Source organism: Eucyclogobius newberryi, unplaced genomic scaffold, assembly GCF_026437365.1.
Source record: "Eucyclogobius newberryi isolate DKJ021-1_F unplaced genomic scaffold, fEucNew1.0.hap1 SCAF_19, whole genome shotgun sequence".
Lineage (NCBI taxonomy): Eukaryota > Metazoa > Chordata > Actinopteri > Gobiiformes > Gobiidae > Eucyclogobius > Eucyclogobius newberryi.
Genome location: NW_027315823.1, coordinates 14,249,834 through 14,276,524, shown reverse-complemented (window position 1 = coordinate 14,276,524; position 26,691 = coordinate 14,249,834). Strand labels below are relative to the sequence as shown.

At 39.4% G+C, this 26,691-nt stretch overlaps 1 protein-coding gene across 1 annotated transcript; it reads left to right on the top strand.

The window, feature by feature from the left end:
- Window positions 1-40: 40 nt before the first annotated feature.
- On the top strand, window positions 41-25,703 carry vapb (VAMP (vesicle-associated membrane protein)-associated protein B and C). The gene is made up of 6 exons (XM_072451794.1): window positions 41-333; window positions 3,579-3,731; window positions 11,496-11,599; window positions 12,613-12,693; window positions 14,827-15,000; window positions 22,363-25,703. Exons 1-6 carry the CDS (start codon window positions 276-278, stop codon window positions 22,513-22,515), a joined length of 723 nt encoding a protein of 240 aa, XP_072307895.1. The 5' UTR covers window positions 41-275; the 3' UTR covers window positions 22,516-25,703.
- The last annotated feature ends 988 nt before the right edge of the window (window positions 25,704-26,691 follow it).

Genomic DNA, 26,691 nt, shown 5'->3' with positions numbered 1-26,691 from the left:
TTGCTGGCTCAGTAGTGGCTGGGTGCCGCTGGGCGCTCTGCAGAGGCAGTGACGTCAGCTGCCTGCCTCTCACTCCCTTCCTGCTGCATCACAACAGCCACAGCGCATAGCTCCGTACTAGCTCCAGTGACCAGCGCACTCAGCTAATTCATTCATTAAACACATCTACTCACGGACGGAGCTATACTTCACCCACGACAGCGTCCCGACACGGGGGAGGAGACCGACAGGACTTGGTTGCAGTGTGATCGCCCCGCTCCAGCTGCTGTTGGGATATGGCCAGGCCGGAACAGGTTCTGCTCTTGGAGCCGCAGCACGAAATGAAATTCAGAGGTATGAGCCCGGGAGAGAGGGAGGGCCTGGCTGGGGCTGAAGGAGGGGGAACTGCGTGTCCCTACGGGGTTACAAGCAGGGACATTCCAACGTTATCATGACCGAGATGCAACGAGACGTTGGTTCCCGTTGGGAGTCAAAAGCACCTCATCAAAAGCCAGATACCTCTTCTCAAAAGGACGGCAGGTCAAGTGACAGCTAGCTGGCTAGTTAGCTCCATGGATTAGCTTCCAAGGGCTAAGCTAGCCGGGCCCAGAACAGTCACTCCCCGATTTGCGTCGGTCTTTGGTTGCTGCCCGATTTGTCTCCAAATGCATTTTGCGCATGCGTTAGCCGGTGTTCCATCTTTTGTACAGCGGCCCATCTTGGACAAATAATAATCAAAGATTAGACTATTTTGTTTTATCATCCATTGTTTTCCAAGGTTAGTTATGAACAAAGTGTATGTAGTTAGTGGAGAAGCACTTTTATGTTTGCTGAAGGATTTGCATACAAACAATATCAAATTGGAACAGGAAATGGCAAATAATCCACAATTAATGTTAGATCGTTGCAAAGCTTTCTGTGAAGTTGTGTCTATGCATGTACATACTGGCTTTTTCCAAGAGGGACTTCTGTTCTGTATTCGTGTAAGTTTATCTACTTGAGGAAAGGTCTGACCCAAATCAGGGAGTGACACAAATCTGGCAGTGACATTTGTACTTCCAATGCAGCTACTGTTCACTTAACATTTCCTGTTATAACATAAATTGAATATTGGTGGTATTATAGTCTATATCCCCTTCAAATTTACCGCATCAATTGAACCGTAGCTGGTATCTTATCTTTAGCAGGTGTAATGTAGCAATGGGCTAACATTAGCTTGCTTCCTCATTGGCTGACTTGCTCCATTGGCCACCCAGCTGTCATGTAATAATGTGACGGCTCACAGCAGAGAGAAACCGGACAACCTCTGCTTGTTTTTCTACTGGTCATCAGCATATTCACAACTCTAATTTCATCAGAGGGCAGCTCGAAATTTGGGTGCAAGATGTCATGCTGCAAGGCCTAATATTGTTACATAAACTCACATGGTATTACTGTAACTTGGATTATTCAAGACATCATGTCACGTATTAAATATTGCTCCTTATAATTGAGAAATGCAACAAATAAACTAATATTTGTTTGTTACCTCAATATTTATTCTGGTACCATTGCAAACTCATTCACTGTTTTACCAATGCTAAAGATTCATTTATTGTATATTTTTTTGGGTTTGTCGGTGTTTGTCTTCTTATCCGGATGTTGGCGTTTCGAATCCCGCTCTCAGCATTAGTAAAGTTGGAAGTCCGATCCACTGGCTCATAGTTTTTGGTTCAATTTCAGCTCCCACAGATGCAGACTGTCCTCATGTCTTTGAGCAAGACTCTCTCCCCCAGGGCCTGCATGCACTTTATATCATTTGAGGTGGAATAGCACTGGATAAATGTAAACATTTATCATTATACTGTGTATACTGAAAACATTGAATCTAAATGTAATCTAATTTATTCCTGTTAAGTTTTCAAGCTTTAAATGTAAGTTTATTTTTATGTTCCAAAATACACATTGTGCACTGAAAAATGAAAGTTGGGTTCTTTAGTTGATGCACAATATATATTAATACGGCCTTTTGCGATCTACACAACATATTTTGAGACAAATATGTATGCACAATTTATATAGATGGGTTTCTGCCCTGAGTGCTGCACTGTGGTTATCTTGTTCAGTTGTTATCTATGAGAGATGGGTCAAATGAAGAGGGCATATCACCCTACAGCAACAGTCTACGAAATACATACACAAGTTATAGTTGTGTTTATTACAATACAATACAATACAATACAATACAATGTGCCCTTGGGGAAATTTGTCTTGGACTCGTGCTATAGTGCTTTGGTTAAATAACAAAATGCACTCATTACAAGAAGGGCACAGCTTCAGTTCTAGTATGAATTAGGAGCCTCATTGATGTATGTGAGAAAATACATTTTGTAGCAGTTGAGTCTCCACTGAGAGACCCCACATCTCCTCGCTCAGGGCAGAAGGTCATACTCTGAGTGGTGGACATGGCAGGGGTCACTATCCACTGTCCTCTGGGCCTGCCTTAGCTCAGACTCCTCGTACAGAGAGCTCCCAGATTGGTGTTATTTCATTCCCCTGATTTTCATAGCGTTGTTTATCTGGTGCAAGAGTTTTGTTTTCAGCTGCACAGAAAGGTTTCCCGCACCACTGGCAGTTATGACCTGCCTCTCCAGCCATAGAACATTGTAAGAAATGTTACTATAGAGATTTCATTATAGCAATTACAATTTCAGTTGTCCCATTAATAATTTAGACATAATATGTCAGCATTACACAGAAGGCCTTTTTACTGCATACTCAAATCACATGCGTTATGTTAGGCAAAACCAATATGAAGGCATGCTTTGTATCTGAGCTGCTGTGACCCATGCTGTAGAAAATGTGCTGTGTGGAACCATTCATAATTCATGTACTGTTTATGTTTAACCTAAAACTAATCACAATGCTAATCTGCCTTTTGTATTAACTGTTGATGTTTTATCTTTTGCTGTGAGCTAATTCAGAAATGGCTCAATACCTCGACTACAACTGTTGTAGCTTATACAGGTCATTATAATAAAGGCATTTACTTTTTTACATTTTTGAACAGGTTTTTTTGTAACGATACAGGCCAGACGCACTGTATAACTTTAATTTTTACATGTATTTTAATTTCTGACCTACCGGTTATATGTGTCATGGTAGCACAGCGTTTAGCACAGCAACGAGAATGTCCTGGGCTCGACTCTCGGGTGCACAATGTCTTTCTGTGTGGAGTTTGCGTGTTCTACCCATGTCTGTGTAGGTTTACTTCAGTCACTCCGGTTTCCCCTACCATAACAATAAGTACAATAGGGTTCTCTATTGTACCAAAATAAGATTCAAATCTCAGTGGGACTATCGTGATTGAATACATGATAAATACAAATAAACACGTTGCAGAATTAGGGCAGTCTGATCAATTGCAATCAACTCAAAATCCAAATCTGAATGCTCGCAATTGGGACATTGTAAAAGCGGAAGATTGGTTGGAAACTTAAGGTCTAGGACTGACAGATTTGCCTGTTACCGCCACATTATAACGCAAATAAAAACACTGCTAATCATCTTTATTGCTTTTATCTTCCATGATAATAATTTCTGTTCCATGTTTTGTGCAGGTCCCTTCTCAGACGTGGTCACTACAAACCTCAAGCTTTCCAACCCCACAGACAGGAATGTGTGCTTTAAGGTGAAGACGACAGCGCCGCGCCGGTACTGTGTGCGGCCAAACAGCGGGATCATCGATGCAGGCACCTCCATCAATGTTTCAGGTAAGGCTTTAGCTGGATCGTTAGCTGAAGTCTGCAAGGTTCTGCACATGCTTATTCAAATCACAATCTGAATGATTTAATTTAGATATGTTAATTGCAAAGTTGCAGTTATTCCGGTAAATCAGAAAATAAATCAGGAACTAGGATGTGCTTTGGTAATTGGGTGCAACACACATATTAGCACAAGTATAATGAAGTAAGATATAAGACATGCATAAAAATAAGACATTGCAAATAAAATGCGCTTGATAGAATCTAAATGCAATATATAAAATCTGGACATTGGACAGAATAAAGCTACCAGGGGAAATTAATCAAAGTATTTGATTTAATGTCCGCAAAATATGTCTTAAAATGGAGTCCTTGTGTTAGTCAAGGATCCAAATCAAAAATGTATTATTGTTTTTATTTGTTTGATGGTCTTAATGTACAAAAGAAATAATCGTTTGGTCGACTGATACAAAAAAATAATCACAAACTAGTCGACTACTAAAAATAATCCTCAACCCTTCTCCAGATCAATCTTAACACGATCTCTCTATTTTAACATTATGTCTGGCCTATAGCAGGTTAATTATGTCCAATCACGTCCTCCTATTACTGCTGACACTTCTTAACACTGTCCTGCACGAGGCTCATTGACCGTAAGCTTTGAAGGAGACGTGCTCAGTGTAGTATTTCTCCACTGTCTCACCTTTGCCATTTCTGCAGCGGACTCATTTTACCGTCTGCTTAGTTTTGTGCCAACAGCTCCTGTGAAGTGTGTCAGTGCTAGAGCTGGCAGTGTGCAGTACATACAGACAGGTAGCGGTGCAAGATTAATGTCATTCTGGCTGATTTCCCCTAAAACGTCTGACTTAAATAAGATAAGATAAGATAATCCTTTATTGTCCCACATGGGGAAATTTCATGATACTCAATTTAAAAATCAAGCAACGTTTTCACTATTTGACGTGTAAACAAAAGGCTAGGCTCTTTGGGAAGCTGACACACTGTAGTTTTGGCCTTATAATGTCTGATTGTAAATATTAAAATGAGATTTAGGGACTTGTTATACAGTTCAAAAAAGGTTCAGGTGACTGCACATAAAAGGTCTTTTAAATTTGGTGGATTTAACCTTTTATTTGTGGGTTTGGTGTCTGATTCTTCTCGGAATGTTTGATTTGACTGGTAATAAGTGTGCTAATAAGGGGGAATTGAATTGGGAGTTGAATTCTAAGCAGTTAACTGCATTGCATTGGTTTAATAGGATTTAACTTGCTTGTTTGTCCTCAGTTTGTGTTCAGGCCATGGCTCATGCTCAACTCCTTTACAAAATAAACCAATCATATTTTTAGAGGGAATAATTGACATAAAAAAATGTGTTTCTTTACTTACAAAAGAAGATAAAATCATGCCAGAGTTAAAAGATATTATTTAAATCATATGTAACAAAATTAAACTCCACGTATGGAAGATTTTGAATATACTGGCTAATTCTTAACTGAATTATAAATACTGAAAACACATGTTTGAATTAGTTTTAAAAATTCAGTTGTTAAATTTGGCAGTATACAATTACTGTGTGTTTTTCTCATTTTGAATATTCCAAGTGAGAAATTTGCCAGCATTTAAAATTCAAAAGCTGATGAAAGAAAATATCTTCCATATCCACTCTACTTAAGTGTGGACCAGCAGCTTTACCACAGGATATAAGTATCACTGAGGGCTTTGAGGAGAAATGTCGTGTTTTACACCTAAACCCGGCCGTAACTGTATACATCATCGCTGCCATGGTTACGGGAATGTAGAGCGTGTAGAGACCCGTCAAGGTTGTGAAGCCACTCACAAGTATGTGACATGGATGTTCCACTTCTTATGTACACACAAAGTACAACTCAGAGGAGGCACATTTTCACAACATGTTTTGAGGAGGAAGTGACCTATGACCTCTCTTGCTCCATAAGCAAGTGACGCATGGAACTTTTAGAATTTTGTAAAAGATAAACATTGAAGAAGTATGATGAGCAGTGTAAGTTTCCTCACTCATTTAAAGGCATAATTATTCGGCCAGTATTGTATGAACATCCAAGAAAGAATGCTACCAATTTGTGTCATCTATATCATATACATACTGTAAGTTTACTTTGATAAACGCAGGGATATTACTAATACTGTTCCACGTCCGTAAATACTACTCTGAGGACAATATGACACTAAACGCATAAATGCTGGATCAAATAATGCAATAAGTCGTTTCTAATCATGATTATTAGTACATTCAACATTAAAGGAGACGTGGTATACTTTTGTTCAGGTACTTAAAGGTTGAATGGATGATTTTTTTGGCCCAAATTTGAGTGTCATTTCCTCGTGGCATGGACAGCTGATTAGTTCTGCCACGTATCAATCATAAAACGCACCTACCGCTCACCTGCAGCCGCGTGCGGTTCGTCCCCATGAGAGCAGCACTTTGCGTGTCCAAGCACATTGATCTATCATAATATAGTCCCCTCAGTGTACAGGACAAAATGAAGACGGAGAAAGACTGTTCGAGCTGACTCAGAAGAAGACGGAACTCTACGGGAGACGAGAGATGTGATGCGATCCGTCGCGCTAATAAACAAACGCACGTGTGTGTTGTATCAGTCCGCACGGGGGAGTGCGCATGCGCACTTCCGCCTGCGTTCTCAAATCGCTGAAAAATCGCCCATTACGCCTTTAATGTTGCACTGTCTCAAAAGTCATCGTTTTACATTTCATTGTAAGCTGCAAAAATAATCTAAAGTGACTTGATAATAGAAACCGGTCCTTTGACTTCCTGTTCAAAACTACAGAACAGATTTTTTATTTATTTTTTAATTATCACAGCGAAGTACAGGGATGTGGGCGGGGATACGAGTTAGGTAAGAACAGGAATTTTCTGAGCACTCGAGCCTCAGTTGCAGGATAAACAGGATTACTCAAATATGCAGTAATCAATCAAAATACTCTTTTGAGTAAACTAATAATGAGGAAAAACTGACAAAGGTTAAATGCTCATTAGTTGATTTTGCAAATGTCCCCTTTTAAAAAGCCAATTTGCAAATTAGAAAGCCAAATATACCATTCAAATCTTCTGATTCTGATTATTGTTGGTCAATATAGACAAGACGTGTAAATATTTCATTGGTCTTTGAGTTTTTTTTAATTTAGTTTACTGTGATTCTGTGATTGTGCACTTCTTAAAATGATAAAATGTTACACCAAAGACAAAATATTTTCTTCTATCATTGTGCTGAATCTTTTTAAAATTGCTTCTATGTAAATTATAAGGCTGCACCAATTGATCTAATAATCGTGACTAGTTGAGTATAAAAATAATTATAGTCATAATCTGGACTACTGTATATCATTTGGACAACACTTACAAAATTATCAAAATGTCCAAAAATATCAAACAATTTCAGATTTGTATCAATAATACACGTTGTTCGTAAATATTCTCCATCTCGGTCACCTATTTTTCAAACTTTATTTGGTTGAAAAATGTAGTAAAAACTGGATTCAGTTCAAGGAAGAGAATCCAAACCAAACTATGAACAGTATTTTTGGGTCTTTGTCCAGGGCCTATTCATTAGAGCTTCTGCCCTTTGACCAGGTTCGTGTGTTGGGTAACAATGACCCGGGTGCGGCCTCTTGCGTGTCTCTCTTATGTGTCACTGACAGCAGCTGGTGTGTCATACGTTTCTGTACCTGAACTTCAACCTAAAGTAGACATGGATCAAAGAAGGGAGGAATGTAAACATAATCACAGAACATTCCTACGACGTTGCAGCTTTGAGGAAACTAGTATGTGTTCTATGGGATTTTAATGTTGGATAAGAGACTATAAGATAACCTATGTTTGTCGCACCTACACAGTGGATCCATGATTTCATTTACTGGTCAAACTGGGTGAAAATCAAAACTTGACAGAGACAGGGAAAAAAAAAAATTATAAAAATGAAAAAAACATCAGTTTCCAAAAAAAATAAATCAATAAAATGTAAATCTCTGTCAGATGGGGGACTTAAAGTTATTTGATAAACAATTTTAAGTTAGTTATTGAAAGCCCAACAGCACCGCTTGGTACCGGAAGTAAATTTCCCATTCATTTGTGTATAAGCTTTCAGAAAAAAATAAAGCAAAACGCCTTCAAGTTTGTTTAAAATCTGTTTCTCAAACTGTCAAGTTACCATAACATTTCGCACAAGTTTAAGTTTTACATGTTTTTGGACAGAAAACAACTTTTGGGGACATTATTTACCACATTAGCATCTTTTGTGACTTTACAGTTTTCTAAAAGTCTATGGGAAAAAAGAAGAAACTTCTGGAAACGAAGTGGGTGGTTAAGCGCCTTTTTTAGCATTAATAACACTTTTGCTATTTAATGTGTAGCCATAATCAAAGCCATACGAGGGAGGTTTTAGTTGTAATTCTAACAAAAGTGCCGTACAATAAGCCATGTTTCTTAAAGAATTCAACTTTTTACTCACCAGAAAAAAGCTAGTCTTTTCTTAATGTGTTCAAAAGGATTTCCTTTGGATTCTATTAAAAATGATTACCATAAATGTGAAACAATTAGCTTTTCCCGGTTTCGGAAATGACTGCCAGTTTTAATTCAAGAAACCTAAATCAGGCCATTGGCTAAAATGGGCTTTTTGGATGGCAAATTTCAAATATTTTGACTGGCTTCGAGTCAAGACATTTCATGGTCATTAGCGTATCTCAAAAATGTCAAATATTTTGCCGCCTCCCTCTCCAGTGTTGTCCTTTGGGAGGTTAAGTAGATGTGCGTGCAAATTGGCCTGGACTTAAACAGGACGTTCCCGGTCTGTTTCTGATTTGAGATATTATTGAACTGGCCTGATTGCACTGGCGGTGAACTTGCGTTTCTGAGGTTTCCCCTAAAACTGGGACCAATGCCAAACTTGGATTAAAAAAATATTGTCCATTGATAAAGTTAATCCTATTTTTTATATATATTATTTGATCATCATCTTCAAGTTGTGTTAGTTCTGGAGTAATATTTTTAAAGTAATTGCACTTTTCTTGCTGTAAGTAATATTTTAATTGAAGTAACAGTACGCTTACTTGAGTACAGTTTTGGTTCTTCTTTCCACTGAGAGTACATCTACAAGTGACAAGAGCTTTATGTTGATGATATTAAATTATTTGAGTATTTGTGCCTTACATTCACTTTCTTGGACCACTTTGTACTTCTACTTGAGTAATACTATTTTTGAAGTAACGTTACTCTTGCTCGAGTACTATTTTTGGCTGCTCCACCACCTCTGATTACAGAAACCCCCTCTCCAAACACAATACACCATCTTTTGCAGTATAATCTAGTGGTCGTAGTGGTTATAGTAAGAGCCGTATTAATACTACTGAGGATGAAGCAAGTTAATCGATTAATCGCAACTAATATATTTTTGAGATGAACCTCTTCGATGCTCTTTAGCTAGATCTTCTCAAACAGCGTTACTTTAGCTTTATCTGAATTATATTTAGTAAAAATCTCATTCACAGGCCTATTGCACAGTGAAGTAATAATTGCTATTTCCTTGCTTGATCAATTTGAAAAAGCCCTACAAATATTATAACACAAGTTAAGAATACCAATGTTATCTACCCCACCTCCATTGAATATTACAGGTCTATAGCATGTCGTGATGTCATCAAAATAGTTCCATTTATTTATTGTTGAATTCTCAAATCACTTAAGTAAGTTTACTTGAGTATATAGTGTGCTTCTCCCACCTCTGATTCAAGTTGTATTTTGTTGTGTACTCTTCTCGACTACTGTAGTTATAATCAGGGATGCAACGATACCCACAATATTATGATATTCATTTTGTTTATTGCAATATTTAGAAGAAACAGAATTGTAGAAATGATACTTTTTTTGTAAAAAATGCCTTCACAAGTCATATTCCTAAAAAAATAAGATTCAAAATAAAAGTGCTAAATAACGGTTATGTTTTCACGTCGTCTGCACCGAAACGGCGCAAAGGATCATGGTCTTTGTAGTTCCTATTGTTTCTTCAGCATTTTAGCAAAGTTCTATGATTCGATATATTTTGACATCCGATGATATTATTGAGACTTTGGACGATATTTCTGTTATTGTTAGATCCCAGAGTTTTGAGTACATTTTACATGCGTACAAATTTAGTCTTCCACTTTTGATCCCCAAGCATAAGAAAGCGATCATCCAATTGGTCCACAAATCATAGTTGGAGCTATGAAATACGGTTGAAGTCATTGGAATCACTTCAATTGGAGGAACCGCTGGCTGAGTACTATTCCATGCACACACCTGCTTTCTGTTAGGACGATATGTAACGTTCAGATGAAGAACAAGAGCGATCGGAGCTGTTAGAAAAATGACCACCCCAGAGGTAATGGCACATCCGTCACTGCGTCTCCGTCAGGGCAACACACGCGTGGAAATAAATCAAAACGACGAGACACTTTTTTCCTATAGAGAAGGAAAGGTCCCGGCCTGCAGCTGGACTCGTTTGTGTGGATGTGTAGACTTTCACGGCGTTTAAGCTTCGGGCTAAATAATTCAGTGAAGGGCATGTTTCCCACTTTAATGCGACACATCCAAAATATTCAGAGCAATCAGAGGTGAAACATATTGACAAAAAAATAATATGATAATCAGAAATATGTGAAAATGAATGTCAATGGCTAGCTTTGTGTTGGCGTCACTACTTTTTGTTCAATTCTATCAACGGTATACGGGTTTTTCGCCCTAAAAAGCAATAAATACAGACGTTCGGGCAGTTGACAGTGAGTTTGGGCTGGATGTCACTTACAACATATAAAACACTTTACAAATGAGCTTAATATTTCACTGAAGGACACTTTTGTATTAGTATAAATGGAGGTACTAACACTAACGCTCATTTTGAGTAATTATAAATCTTAAAATAACGCCACAAACTGAAGTAATCTACATTACTTACACTCTTAAAGACTATTGGGTATACTTAACTTTTTTTTTTTACATTTTATTGTTTTAATAAAAGTTAGCATTAGCTTTGAGACACCATGAGCTAGCCAGTGCGCTCCTGTGCACATAGCCTATTAAACATTTGCAATTATTGTTTATCTAAATGAGGTTTCTTAAACATAATCCTTGTCTTGTGATTCACATGTTTCTAGATGCCTGCAAGTTGTTATGTATACTGCAAACATCTAACATTATAATTGGATTTTTTCCTGTCGTTCCCGTGAAGATATAAATTACAAACGCATGATCCAGTTTTTCCAAGCATCAGCCGATCTCTGAGATCAACCAATACCAGTGCAGAGCCTGAATATTTCTTTCCCTCAAACGCAAATAAAAACTGATCCAAATAAGCAGTGTGATGTCTTCAAGTAACACTGAATATGTTATTTATTTAGGATCCCCATTACTTATCTTAGCAATAACTATTCTTCCTGAAGCAACACATAGACCAGTGTTTTTTTTTAACCTTTTACACAAGTACCTACAAAGAAAAGGTTTGGCTTTCCAACTACCGGTCTATAACGGGACTATTTTAGGGCTAAATTAGGACTAAACCTGGCATTCATTAGGAATAAAGCAGAAGAGGGCGTCGCTCAAGGAAAATCATCATATCCTATCAGTTTTTGTTTTTTTAACCACCCTGATTGTGTGGAATTACTGTACATAAGGGCCCCATTAACAAAAAAACAACAAAAAAAAGCTCATAAATGCTCATCTTCAATGTCTTTCTTCTTTTTCAGTTATGCTACAGCCCTTTGACTACGACCCCAACGAGAAGAGCAAACACAAGTTCATGGTGCAGTCCATGCTAGCGCCTCCGGACATGACCGACATGGAGGGAGTGGTGAGTAATTCCTCCAACCCTCATTAAAACACAAAGTACTGCGCTCACTAGTATGTGTGGTTTTGGCTACCTACGCTTTTATGATGACGAATGGACAGGCCAAGCCAAGCAAAGGCCTGACCTGAACCCCGGCGGTGCAGTGCGCAGCCCACAATTATATCAGAAGGAGATTTGAGGTTGGGGAAGTGAGCTTTGAGAGGGAGAGCGGTGTAAATATTTATTCACTGTGACCACACGGTGCATTTAAACAAAGGCCTGAGCAGACCCGACTGATAAGACTACTACCTAATGACCAAAATCTCTACTTTGCCTGATATCTAAACTTGAAATTGTTGGTGTACAATGCAGCAAAGTCATTATTCCGTGATATCAGTACAATGCAGCAAAATCTGAAGTGCCGTATTTTCCGGACTATGAGTCGCTTTTTTCATAGTTTTGGCCCGGGTGCGACTTATGCTTATATTTATACTTATATATTTATACTCCGGAGCGACATATATGTGATATTATTTGTTATTTTCATACTTGCAACCGCATTTCATACTCCAGTGCGACTTATATTTGTTTTACTTCTCCATTATGCATTTTTTGACTGGTGCGACTTATAGTCCGGAAAATACTGTAGACTTTAAAAACTGAAAAGGAAAAGGAATTACCTACACTTGAAATAGACGACAGACGGATGTTTTCAATTTAATTTATAGTTTCGATACTAGTTTTAGTGTTGCTTAGTATCTAATTTTCAATACTTTCGACAACCTTACAGTCTTTATAGAAAATATTGGCATAATAGTTGTGTTGGTCAAACTGGGCTTTTGATAAACAAGTACTCATGCATGGAAGAGGATGTAAGAATTTAGATTTTGAACTTTGAACAAAATTTGTTGGGGGAAAAAGTATTTTGGACCTTATTAACAATACAAGTTTGACAGATTATCCTAATATTCCACACAGATATTATGTTCACCTCACCAATACCTTTCTAAACTCGTCCTTCCTGTTGTGTTCCTCAGTGGAAGGAGGCCAAACCAGATGAGCTGATGGACTCGAAGCTGCGGTGTGTTTTTGAGCTGCCAGCGGAGAACGAGAAAACGGTGAGACCTCCCAATCCCTCACACTTATGTTTCACAGCGGGGCCAGATCCTGTTCCATTTCTCCTCCACTCGCAACTGGTCGCTAATTGGAAACAAACCGTGAAATGGCGCGTCATGCTGATTGGTTGATTCGATTGTTCTTATGTCATTTTTTCCCCCATTGGTTACGTGTCTCTTGTCCAAAAACATGTCCTACTTTCTCACAATTCAGATCTTAACTTGTCGTCTTGTCATTTCCCCTTGTTGTTTATTGTTACGGATATTCCAGGGCCTCACACTGCGGCGTACAGGGAGTTTAAACAGATAAACAGATGAGGCTGATGGGAAGAGACTAGTCTTAAAGGTACACTCTGTAACTTTTCAGGTGCAGGGTCCATAACCTGCTAGTCTCTATGGAGATGTTATTGCTTTGCATTGAACTTATCCATCTACACCGAGACAAGAAAGTAATAATTCCATTGACATTTTATTTACACTAAATTCTCTGTCACTGCCCGATGCTCAAACTCGCTCCATTTGCCTGCTGATGAAACATTACACACGTAAGTACTTTTAAGGAGGTTTTGACTACAGGGTTAAGGATAAATATGGTCGATGGGTTTGTACGAGCTCAAACCCTCTTGTTGTTTATTCATGCCAATGGCTATAGGAAAAATACAAGGGACTGGCTCCAGAGTCCCTCAAATCCTACCGGACTGGCCAAGTTGCTAAGTGATCAATAGCATGAGCATCAAATGTCACGCCTGGTAATTAAAGGCCCCGGGTAGGGATGGGGACCGAACCCCAGTATCACAACAGCATCAGTGCCACGTCTTAACGGTCGACTGGATCAATAAGCTCCTGTCCTATCGGGGCTCTTAATGGTGCAGAGGAGTCGGGCAAATGTCACAATATGAGCGTTTACTTTCCTCGTTTCATAAAATACACTTCATGCACGTGAGCTATCAGCCCTGCTTAGGAATCAAACTATTTACTCATTTGAATCTCTCCAGTTGTGTGTGCGGTTTCCCGGCACACCAGCAGTGTAAGTGCTGTAACGTGTAACATGGTACATCATTTTACCAAACTACTTGCAGACCACAGATTGTAGGCACTGTAGGTCCCTCCCCTTTTTGATTTAACCTTTTGAACTTGCTCTGCTACTGACTGGTTATGTGACGATATAAAGCATATGCAAAAAGATATTATTGTTGTTGTTGTTGTTGTTACTTTTAATGGCGGTTGGCAGCCAACTGAAAAGGTGCATTTACCGCCACCTACTGTAGTTGTACGTCTGCAAAGTGTGTTTTATGCTATACAGTAAAAAAAAAAGTAGAGAGAGAAAGAGAGACAAATAATATGTGAAAATGATGCGTGTGCATTTGATTCCTTCCCGTTTTGATCCCATGCACTTTGAAGACAATGAAACATAAACGCAGTGGTAGGAAATGCAAAAGCGCGACCTGCTGGACTTAGTGATCTTAGTGTGAGCCCTTCGGTGGCTTTGTCTACTGTAGCTCCTTGAAAGTTTGTTCCGGCTCCTGTTGATATTAGCTTGCATAGCAAACTTAAAGGAGGCAGTGGGAGGGCACCGCAGTTCATTGTTCCAAGAGCTCATCGATAAGCATTCAGATGATGTATTTATTTATACCGATGGGTCGAGGTCTAGGCTCTAGGGAGTGGGCGCACCGGCTTTTTTTGTGCCTGACCTGGAGGTGGCGGTCAAGAAGAGGTTAACAGATCACCTTTCTGTCTTCACCTCGGAACTCATAGCGATACGGTTAGCATTGGAATGGGCTGAATCTACTTTACCAATTCTGCGCTGTACCAGAGGCTGTGGGCCCAAGGGGAGGCACGCCAGAAAAAGTTTGAGAAGCTCTTATCTGATGTATTTTTACACATGGAGTGTAACATCGAGTGCACAATAATACTAGACAGAAAGAGCAGTTTGAAAATATAGAGGTATTCCATAACCAAGCTCATTTCCCTTAATGCTTCATGGTCTGTCGGTGTGAATCAGACATTAGACCACTGTTGGTAATTTCCCTTGTGTGTTTATCAGGCCAGGACTTTGGTCAGAAAAACCTCGGAAACTTTGACATACATTTTATATACAAGATCTTAAAATGTATCTGTGTATAACCTCTTTTGCAGCACGACATTGACAATAAGATCACATCCAGTTTGCTGAAGTCCGAGTCCTCCTCCCTGCCGCAGAAACTGATGAGCTCCACTCTGGACGACGGAGAAGTGAAGAAGATCATGGAGGAGTGCAAGAGGCTGCAGATGGAGGCACAGCGACTACGAGAAGAAAACAAACAGATCCGGGTGAGAACTGCTACTTCTGTCCACTTTGGAGCCAATAACAACCGTTCCAAAGCTCTAAAGTGAACCGATCCCGCGGGGAACTGTGCCTGTCCAAACGTGGCTATGGTGTGGGACTTCAACCATGAGGTTTGGGGTTTCAAATCAGGTTCCCGTACAGTAAATCCTTAAATATTTGATCAACAACATGATTTAAAGTTAGAATATGGGCCACTTTAGGTTGAGGTTTGGTACGTAGTCATTTTGGTTGAAGACAAATATTCTAAACCTCCTTTTAAATGTTTCAAGGGTAGTAGTCATCTGCAAAATGTTGTCAAATCAAGATATTTTGACTTTCCTATGAAAATCATTGTTAACCTGATTGACAGATTGATTACACAGACGTGATATAACGACCCAAAACTGTGACGTAAACGTTCTCAGAAAACAATATAAAATAACCCCCAAAAGTAAACAAGGGCAGGTTAAATTATATACAGTACGTTAACTCCTCCTTTTGGGTAGCAGGACTTATCTAGTGCAGGAGAGTATAAAGTCTTATTCTCATTCCTAATACAAATCAATATCAGTCATTCATCTCCCTAAGGTCAGCTGAGCGTGATTGACGGGTAGATCAGCCAGTCAGGGACACGTGTGGTCCAGCCCTATCAGGAAAGGAATACTATATCACAGGGACTGAAAAACATCACAGTTTCTCCAGACTCAATGAGCAAAGCAAGAAACTCTTTAAATCTGAGATGAGAGAAGTTTGATTTAATAAATGATAGATGGCCAATGAGCTTCTCATGCGCCACAGAACCGCGCACAATCACATTTGTTTATTTCTGTTTGGGTTCAATTTGAGGCGCAATTGAGAAATACTCTCCAGCTTCTAAGATTGAAAATAACTTCCGGATGGCAGTGGAAACCTTGTTCAGTTGACGACGTGTTAAACATTTTCTACTGTAGCTGCTTTTCACACAAACCACTTAAACCCACTATTACCATATGTAAAATTGGAACATATTTCAGTTGTGTTTTGGAGTCATTGGCTTGAGCACAACGTAGACGTTGCAATAACCAAAAGTGGCATACTCAGAACTACTTTTGTACCCAACTCGTGCGCCTCTCGTACTGATTGAAAGCGGGTCGTTCTTGCCCCCAGCAAACTCTCCTCTCTCTTCTGTTCTTTTTGCCTTTTCCTCTCCATCTTCCCTGCGTTCTCGCCCGAGGCTCGGACACTGTGGGCTGCTTCTGTGGCTGAGATTAAACTAACAGGGGTCCCTCCCGCTGGTGGGAAATGATGTGTGTTACAGCCTGGCGCCTTTCACACTCCTCCGGGAGACAGGCTCCTGTGAGCACTTCTGCACATCCACCTTCCCCGAGCCAATAAATAAAGCCAGCATGTCTGGTGTGCTCATCGCGTTGTGTTCAGATGACTCACGAATGATGATGTCGGGGTGAGAGACGATGTGGGACAGTGGGGAAAGTATGAAAAGAGAGCCAGGTTTTAAACATCAAGCAGTACTGTTCGTTAGGATTACCGTAATTGATTTTATTGTCGTAATTATTGCTACTGCACGTTCAATTGAATTTTAGGTGGTTTTTTTTTTTCCCTAATCCATAATCTTTGTGTACAGGGAATGGTGCTCTCTGGCAATCAATAAAAAATAAATAGAATAGAATAAAAATGTCAAAGACTGGCCTCACAGTTTAGGATAGAATATATCCTGCTTCCAAAGAGTGCACACGCTTTTTTGCTCGCTCCGCTTGCTATCGCTGCTTTCCTTATTTATTTTGCTTTTTAATCAGTTTTTGTCTTCCAAACATTTTTGCTTTAGACTTTTTCAAGTAAACCAAGGATTTTAAGAACATTTTTCCAGTTTTAACGACATATCTGACGCCATGTCCGGGAGAAGAAGGGAGAAAGATTGTGAACGCTGTCGGAAATATCAACAAGAAATTAATGAGCTGAAAACACGGATATTTGTTTTGGAATCTGAAAAAGTTCTTCACGATACCATTCCTGTGTCAACCGACGGTAAGAAGAGCACACTTTTTACAAGAAAAACTGCTACTTTCAACCTAAACCGCAGTGACTCTGTGTCGTTTCCAAAACTGTCTAAAAACCAGAAAGACCAGGCTGTTTCTTGGAACAAACTTGGAGCAAAGCCTAAACGATACAAAGATAACGCGAAGTCACCTAAAATACAGCTCACCAACAGATTTTTACCACTTTCAGAGATGGAATTAAATGAAAAAAGGAAAGATGACGTGGCCAAAATACAGCGAGGAGGATCTGTGCCAGGAGCCAAGGTCACGTTAGTAGGGGACGGCGCGATAAGTCACGTGACGCATGAAAAGATAAACACACATTCTTTTCCAAGCGCCACTGTTTCTGAGATAACGTCACTCCTTCCAAATATTATGGCTAAGCATGGAGGAGCTAAACAGCTGATTGTGCACGTGGGTGCAGTGGACATGCGGCGGGAACAGACTGAAGTTTTGAAAAAAGACTTCTTGAAGTTATTCGACGTGCTTGATAAAATGGAAATCAGAACATTCATAAGTGGACCTCTTCCAAACATCGACAGGAGGATAAACAAGTTTAGCCAGCTTCTTCAGCTGAACACATGGCTGTCCAAAGAGTGTACCCCTAGAGGACTACACTACATTGAGAACTTTTATCTATTCTGGAAACGAGAGGACCTGTTTAAGAGAAATGGCCCCCACCTATGCAGAGGTGGAGTGAGGGTGCTGACGGAGAACCTGCTCCACGCTCTGAGGCATTGGACTGGGCCTGGACAGGGTCCTGAGCAGATAGTTAGAGAAGAGAGGAATGAGAGAAGAATTCCTGCTCCATCAGCCAGAGACCGAGCCAATGTTTCAACATCAAAAGCACCACAACCTCAGCCTCCACCAAAGGATTCATCAGCAGCTGCTCCACCACCACCAGCAAAGGATTCAGCTCCAGCTGCTCCACATTCACCTCCACCGCCTCCAGCAAAGGAACAATCTTCAAAGGCCTTGGACCCATCTGTGACAAGCCCAACAACATCCCTGTCATCGCCCCTGCCTTCACACCAGCCCTGGGTTCCCCCTGCAACATCTACTCCCACTAAAGATTCATCATTCTCCTTCTCATCTCCACTCTCACACATGGGCCTTCCCAGCCATTTTGAAAGTCTGATCAAATCAGGCATTAAGATGGCTCCACTCACGCCCAATATAGCAAGGGCTATGTCAGTACCGACTACACCAACAAAAGCCCCACCACCCATCCCCCCTCGCCTCTCACCTGGTCCCAAACTCTCCTTGGCTACAAAAGCCCCACCACCCATCCAACCTCGCCTTTCACCTGGTATCTCCCATAGCTAGGATGCACTGGGTCTCAGCGTTGCCGGGACTTATTGTCACATTAAAAATCAAACAAACCCGGGGCCCTATGTAAAAAGAGCCCCCCCTAGTGCTATTTCTGTAGTCACATCATCACAGAGATGGAAAAACAAAATGCGAGTCAGGCCCAATCTGAGAAATGTGATTCATATTCCCTGTGAAAAGATAAAGCCCAGTCTCACTGAAACTAGTCTGAAACTTGCTGTGCTAAATGTCAGATCCTTATGTAACAAATCTCTCTTAATTAATAATTTTATTTCTTCTTATAATCTTGATTTTATGTTTTTAACTGAAACATGGCTTGACAAAAACACAGGAAATGTAGTTCTGATAGAATCTGCTCCACCCAACTTTAAGTTTAAATCTGAAACACGAGAAAACAAAAAAGGGGGTGGAGTCTGTGCTGTCTTTAGAGATGAAATAATTACCCGCAGGTTGTCTTTTGGGGTGTTTTCATCATTTGAGTATGTATCCTTTAAAATGGAGCTAAAACGGTCTCCATCCATTCTCTTCATTGTTTTATACAAGCCTCCCAAGCACTGCCAAAGTTTTATTGATGATTTTACTGAGATGCTTTCAGTCATATGCACAGACTTTGATGGTTTGGTCATTACAGGTGATTTCAATGTGCATGTTGATAATATTTGTGACAGAAACGCTAAAGAGCTTGATGCTGTCCTTGAAACCTTCAGTCTTACTCAGCATGTGAGAGGCCCCACCCACAGCAAAGGACACACTCTAGATCTCATAATTACAAAGGGGGTAAATATTTCAAATGTTAATGTGATCGATGTTGCTCTGTCTGATCATTTCTGTGTCTTCTTTGACCTGTCTGTTTCTCCCAAACCTCCGGTTGGTCCTGCAGTTGTTCAGAGGAGACACATAAGTGATGGCACAGGTGCACTGTTTATGGAAATGATAAACTTTGAAAATGTCTCATGTTCTAATGTAAATGATTTGTTGAACTCTGTTACATCTAGTGTTTTGAATGTTCTGGACACCATCGCCCCTATAAAGGCTAAAATGGTTAAAAATAAGCAGAAGGCGCCGTGGAGAAATGATGATTCGGTCAGGGCACAGAAAAGGGAGTGCCGCAGGGCCGAACGGAAATGGCGCAAGTCAAAGCTCCAGGTTCAAAAAGAGATTTACAAAGAAAAGCTGAACATGTACAACCTAATCTTATGTAGAACTAGGGAAAGATATTTTTCTGAAATAATTGGAAGCTGCAGTAACAACTCGCGTGTCCTGTTTGCCACAGTAAACAGATTAACAAACCCTCCAGCTCAGCTGCCGTTAGAACTCATTTCCACATCCAAGTGTAATGAGTTTGCATTATTCTTTAATGACAAAGTTCAGGGCATTAAAAATGCTATAAATCCCACAATGCAAAAAATTACCCTAAAACCACCAAGACACTTAGAGCTAACTCACTTTGCACCAGTAACTGACAAAACTGTCCATGAGATCATCACCAGTCTGAGTTCATCTACATGCTGCCTTGATGTGTTACCCACCAAATTTCTAAAGTCTGTGCTGAACAGTTTGTTAGCACCATTCACTCACATAGTTAACATGTCGCTTCAATCTGGAACATTCCCAATGTCTTTGAAAACTGCGGTCATAAAGCCTCTCCTAAAGAAGAGCAGTCTTGATGCCGCAGTACTGAGTCATTACCGGCCCATCTCTAATCTGCCATTTTGGGGCAAAGTCCTTGAAAAGGTTGTTTACCAACAGCTCACAGATTTCCTCTTAATAAACAACTCATTTGATGTTTTTCAGTCAGGTTTTAGACCTCATCACAGCACTGAGACTGCTCTTGTCAAGGTGACAAATGACATCCGCCTGAACACTGACACGGGCAAAGCCTCTCTTAATTCTGTTAGATCTGAGTGCTGCTTTTGACACTGTCGATCATGGGATCCTCTTACAGAGACTTGAGGACTGGGTGGGCATCACTGGCACTGCCCTAAACTGGTTAAGGTCCTATCTGGAAGACAGGAAGTACTTTGTTGAAATTGGTAGCTGTGTCTCAGACCACATGACCCTGACCTGTGGAGTGCCCCAAGGGTCAGTCCTGGGTCCCCTTCTGTTCAACCTCTACATGCTGCCGTTGGGTCAGTTGATACGCAGTGAAAATGTGTCCTATCACAATTATGCAGACGACACTCAGATCTATGTTTCACTATCGGCAGGTGACTATGGACCAGTAGATTCACTCTGTCACTGCATCCAACAGATCAGTGTGTGGATGCAAAACAACTTTCTCCAGCTGAACTCAGACAAGACTGAAATAATCGTTTTTGGCCCACAGAAACAAAGAGAAAGTGTTAGCGGTCACCTCCAGAGTCTCGCTCTAAAACCTACAAACCAAATTAGAAATCTGGGGGTAATAATGGACTCAGACTTGAACTTTAATTGCCACGTCAAATCAATAACATCAGCAGCTTTTTACCATCTAAAAAACATTGCCAAAATCAAAAATATAGTGTCAAAACCAGATTTAGAGAGACTTATCCACGCGTTTGTCTCCAGTAGATTAGACTACTGTAACGGCCTGCTCACTGGTCTCTCCAAACGAGCTGTAAAACAGCTGCAGTACATCCAGAACGCTGCTGCTCGGGTCCTGACCAGAACCAGGAAGTATGATCACATTAGTCCTGTTCTCAGGTCTCTGCACTGGCTCCCTGTGGCTCAGAGAATAGACTTTAAAGCAGCTCTGCTTGTGTACAAGTCTCTCCATGGCCTAGCACCAAAGTACATCTTGGATATGTTAGTGCCATATGAACCATCTCGGACTCTGAGGACCTCAGGGACCGGCCTCCTGCTGGTGCCCAGAGTCAGGACAAAACATGGGGAATCTGCGTTTCAGTTTTATGCAGCTAAAATCTGGAACAGTCTTCCTGAAGATGTGAGACAGGCTTCTACTCTGACAATGTTCAAATCTAAGCTAAAAACAGTTTTGTTTAGCTGCGCATATGACTGAAAGGATTTTTTCTTTGCACTCTTCTCTTTTGTTTGTGATTTTATTAGTTTAGAAAATCAGTTGGATTGATAATTTTTAATTTAGTTAATTTTATTGTAGTTAATTTTTATCTTTGCACTCTTCTCTTTTGTTTGTGATTTTATTAGTTTAGAAAATCAGTTGGATTGATAATTTTTAATTTAGTTAATTTTATTGTATTTCTGTTTCTGTAATTTCTTTGTGATTTGAATGCATTTTTCCTGCTGTGTGAAGCACTTTGAATTGCCTTGTGTATGAAATGTGCTCTACAAATAAACTTGCCTTGCCTTGCCATAGAATAAACATCCCATCAAATGTGGCTAAAAATAAATACAATCTGAATCAAGAAAAAAACGTAATCAAGAATTTTTCAGAACATATTGTAGTATTTCTTGTAATCATATGGAAAACAATAGTGATTATTGTAAAATTGCAATATTATTTAAATGATTAGTTATTGTGAAAATCCCTTTTCAGGCATCAGTTATTCATATATTATATTATTATTTCAATATCCAATAGGAATCACAGTCACAGATTGAGTCGTCTAACAAATTGCAGCAATTATTTAGGTAATATTTAGGATTTTTAAATAAAACTCGGGATCAAATGTTAAAAAATTGATGTTGCTGCAAACGTTTTGATGACTTCAAAACGTTAGTCAAATAGATTAAAATAAAAGAGCCATGGAACAGCTGTTGGGTTACTTCTGGTAAATGCATTTATCTCTATTGTCAGAACACTTTTGAAGTTCAGTATTGAATGTCTTAATATCTCCATTGGTTTAACATTTGGCAGAAACTGAGTAACCACACAATCCTGAGCTAATTTAGTTTAGCAGTTCATATTACAATCTTCAATCCCTCAAACGCTACGGTTCCCGAATGCGTTTGAATCATTCACAAAGCTCCCCGTCTCAAACTGAGCAGGAAACGGCGTCTTCACGGGAACATCCATCTTCTCAACGCACTTTCCCCTTCTCTTTCCAGGAGGACGACGGCCTGCGAATGAGGAAGAGCAACATGATGTCCCAGCACGCACCAGTGGGCATGAAGCGGGAGGAGGGGCTTAGCGCTCGCACCATCGCGTTCATCGTCCTGTGTTTCGTGATCGGGGTCATCGTCGGCAAACTGGTCTTGTAGAGTGTCCGCATGCTTTTGGGGTGAAAACAACCGACGACAACGACGAAAAAACACGGATCTGGGTTTCACGCTCTCTCTTTTGGAATCGGAAAACGCCATATCCATCTGGGTGGGTGTGGGGTGTGGTTAACGATTTTCATTTCTGTAAAAAAAAAAAGAAGAAAAAAAAAGAAGTAATAATACAAAAGGTTATGCGAACACATGAAGAAATCTAATATTACAGGTCTTGCCTCGAGGTGACGTAATCATCTTTGGCCCGTTTTCCCAAAGTTCTACGTGTAAAAAAAAAAAAAAATCTGTCTGGATGGTAATGATTTGGGATTTTCTAACACTGGCCAGGTTGTGGTGGTGCGATTGTGTGCGAATGTTGATTTCAGTGTAACATCGTTTGCTTTTCTAAATGGCGGGCCAGAGCCTATGTACATGTATTATCCCTCCGCCTCCCCAAGCTCCCCTTGTACAGAATGTCCCACCAGCTCCAGCCCCCTTTAAAACCGACAGGCGTAACCAGAGAGATGATCACTACTATTAGGGCAACACTTGTAGGGTGAATTTAAAACTGACTCAATCCGTGAGGAAACCTTTACTGAGCCCATCCAATCCCTGTGAAATCGAAGTGCAAACGAGTTCATATACTGCATCCCGATTTGTCTGCAGTTTACCTCGGCGTTAATATTCTCATGCTTGTCGTAATATGTTGTATGTATTTTGAGGTGAGTTTCATGGTAATTTCAATTGCTCGGTTTAGTCCTCTGAAGAGGTTGGTCAGGACCGAAAGTGGGAGGACTTGGCCAATTTGGATTCAATACGTTTATTTGATTGACTAAAAGGACCTGAATACATATGTTATTGTATTAAGTAAAACGATTCAAAAATTCAATATTTCAAATAATTATGTAAGTATGCATAATGATTTGAGTTGTGAATTTGATCATTGCTGTTAAAATATTGTAGATTGCAATAACAAAATGAAATTGTTCAACCTAAATGTATATTTAGTTCAGTGAGTACTTACGCCACAATGTTTATCTCTTCTATAAATGTATTTTAGGCTTTATTGCACATTTGCACCACTTTTAAAATGTTAATGACGGTTGTGGGGTTGATTCCCATTCTAGTCTTTTATATGTCCTTGTGGCGTTATCCAGATGTAAACATTGTAACGTCTGCTACTTTATCATTCATACATTTGAATACACTAGTTAAAGTAACCGTAAGGCAAATGTTAATTTTGCACATGTTGAAGCTTACTTTTTAGGTGCACTGTGTAACCTTTGTTATGTCGAATGTTCCACAGTATCTAGCATTTATTTATTACAGGTGTTTTCATCACTGCTCGCCTCCACAGATCTGAGCTGTAACTTGGTGTTGTCATTTGTCTTCATGCGGATAGAGAAGTTTAATGCCATACAGTGGAACATTCCAATCCAAACAATAACATCCCCTCTACCTGATGAAAAGTTACACCTTTAAACGCTGCTTTGTGATCATTATGAAGGAAACGAACTCCCTCTTACTGTGCTATAAATGCTAATAACAGTATAATAACTGGTTTGCACTTATTTCCAGGATTGGATGGGTCTAATTTATGAAACACTACCATAGTATTTCTAAATCTCGTGTCCTTTTTTCACTCACGTCACCTGTCACTCACGGCTCCACGCGTTTCAGGGGGCTCGTTTTACTGCATGCGTTCACAATGAAGAGTGTTGCATCTGGACTTTTTCAATCTAATTTAATGGCTTTTATAATACAGTGATAATGATAATAAATACATGTGTCATGTTTGGCTGTAGGTTTGCACATCTACATTTCTGATTTTGTTTCTCTTTGTGTTTTGTTGCGTTGTTATTATTTTACATTGTTTTTGTTGTTTTTGTTTCTTTTTTGGTCAGTCGTTGGCCTCTAAAAGCATTTAAGGAAATAGCAATGAAATTAACCGTTTTAGATTGGAGTCTTGCCTTGTGACCTGTTTCAGCGAGTTATTCTCAGTCCAAAAAGGTGGTATGAATATGTGTATTTCACAACAACAAACAAACCAGAACATTTTAAAGTTATTGTAACACGTTAATAGATTACAAAAGGAAAGAGACCGCTGTACTTTATTTGTATTCAAAGTAAATTTGAGCGATTGGACAATTTTTTTTTTTTTTAAAAAGCAAAATATTTTTCGGAATTATTCTTTCAATAAAACACTACATAACAAAATGCAAATTCAACCTTTTAATAACTGTTTTGATCAAAATTGACGTATTTTATAGACAAGTTTGAAACGGCAACAGCAATAGCATTTTGCAGTGGTCCCTTTTTTTACTTTTTTTTTTAAACCTCCCATTAAGTCCTCATGTTTTGTTTATTTTGCATCCCCATTCAGCCATACTTTCATTTGAGGCAAAACATTTTACGCTGTTCAGTGTAGAACGTCTTAAGCCAAATGTTTACATCCATAGACCCTCCATCTCCTACATTTGTACATTTACATCCACCTAAACCTGCTCCTCTTCTGATCTTCCAGACCCATTTTAAGCTCCTGCAAACCAGAAACACTTTTGCTGTTGCCTCGAGGGACCACATTCTGACATTGTACTGTTTTGTAGACAATACAATGAATGACATTTGGACCACAAGGACATATTAAAAGCAAAGCTTGGCGACGCATTTCAAACATAAAACAGTACAAGTAAAATTCACAAACCTTTCACATGAATCAGGGGCAGTTGGTTGAGGATGATTTGCTGTTTAGAGGGAGGGCAGAACGGTGTGTAGTTATCAAACCTGCGAGTACTTTTACACGCATTCAAAAACACTACGCATAAACCGTTAAATTGAATTTGCATTGAATTTTCATACTCCTGCCTTGACACCGCCAACCCCAGCAGTTTGGTACCCGCACACCATGGAACACTATTCTAAACGATTTGTAAAATAAATTGCTAATAGTATGGTTTCAAGCTGGTTGTATAATTCTCGCTGTCTCTCGAACCATCGCCGTGACCAGTGTCAAAGCAGTGAGGAGAGAAACTGTTATGTATGTACATAAATAAATAAATAAATAAATGAGTTTATCTGAAAGGCGATGAATATTCCTAGTCAAGTAGTCTCTCTGGTGTATAAAAACGACCCAACGACCTGGTTGGACTATGTAGCATCTTAATAAATTAAATGAATAAAGCCCCTTAACAACTGTGTCTGGTCATTTTATAATTACCGTATGTGCAAATGAAGATATGTTTTGACTGCTTATTTATACAGTATGTATGGTGTGTTGTGGTATGGTACCTTAAATATCTTCAGTGTTATAGGTGGCAATGTTGACAATGTTTGAACAATGCATCAGGAATGTGTTAAAATGTTTGTGTAAATGTGAGGATTGAGGTTCAAGTATAGCACAAAACCTAAAGGGATTTTGCATAGCTCCAGAACAACTTGCAATATTATCAGTCTTCAAACATAACGCCCACCTCTAACCATGATTTTTTAATTATAGTTTCAGATTTTCATCTTTGGGTTTCAGACTGACAAATTAAAACCGTTGCCATAGCAATTAACGATTTATAATTATATATTTTGAACGGTAAACAAACAAAAAATAATTATTCACCAGTAGGGGGAGTAGTACACTGCAAGTCTTACAAACAAAAAGTAGAGGAAAAAAAGTTTTGTTTTGTCTAATGTAAAATGTTCATAGTGAACCTGCCAAACCTCCGGACCAAACATGCATAGAACTCTGGTTACCTCAAGTAACTGAGATGCCAGAATAAAATGTTAGTTAAATTAGTTTTAGCTTTTTTTCTTTATTTTTTTTAATTTAAAGCTTTACTAAATATATACATGTTTTATTTTGATTTTATTAGATTTTTTTTGGGTGAAACATTTGCATAATAAAATGTATTTACCTTATTTTTTTCTCTCTTATTACATTTATACAAGCAATTTCTTATTGTCATTATTTAAGGTAAAAAATAACAGATAAAGAATATGGTTGGCACATATTTGCCAGTATCACACTTTAATACCATAAGTGGTTGTTTTTTCAGACCCCTGACAGTGAGGGCCTCCCTGGCCCCCTAGCATCTCTTCTGTTTCACTTGGCCCACACACCAGACAGCTGCATCAGGACAAACCGACAAATGTTATTCTCTCATGCGTCCAGGTGTATTCCCATCTCCCGCACAC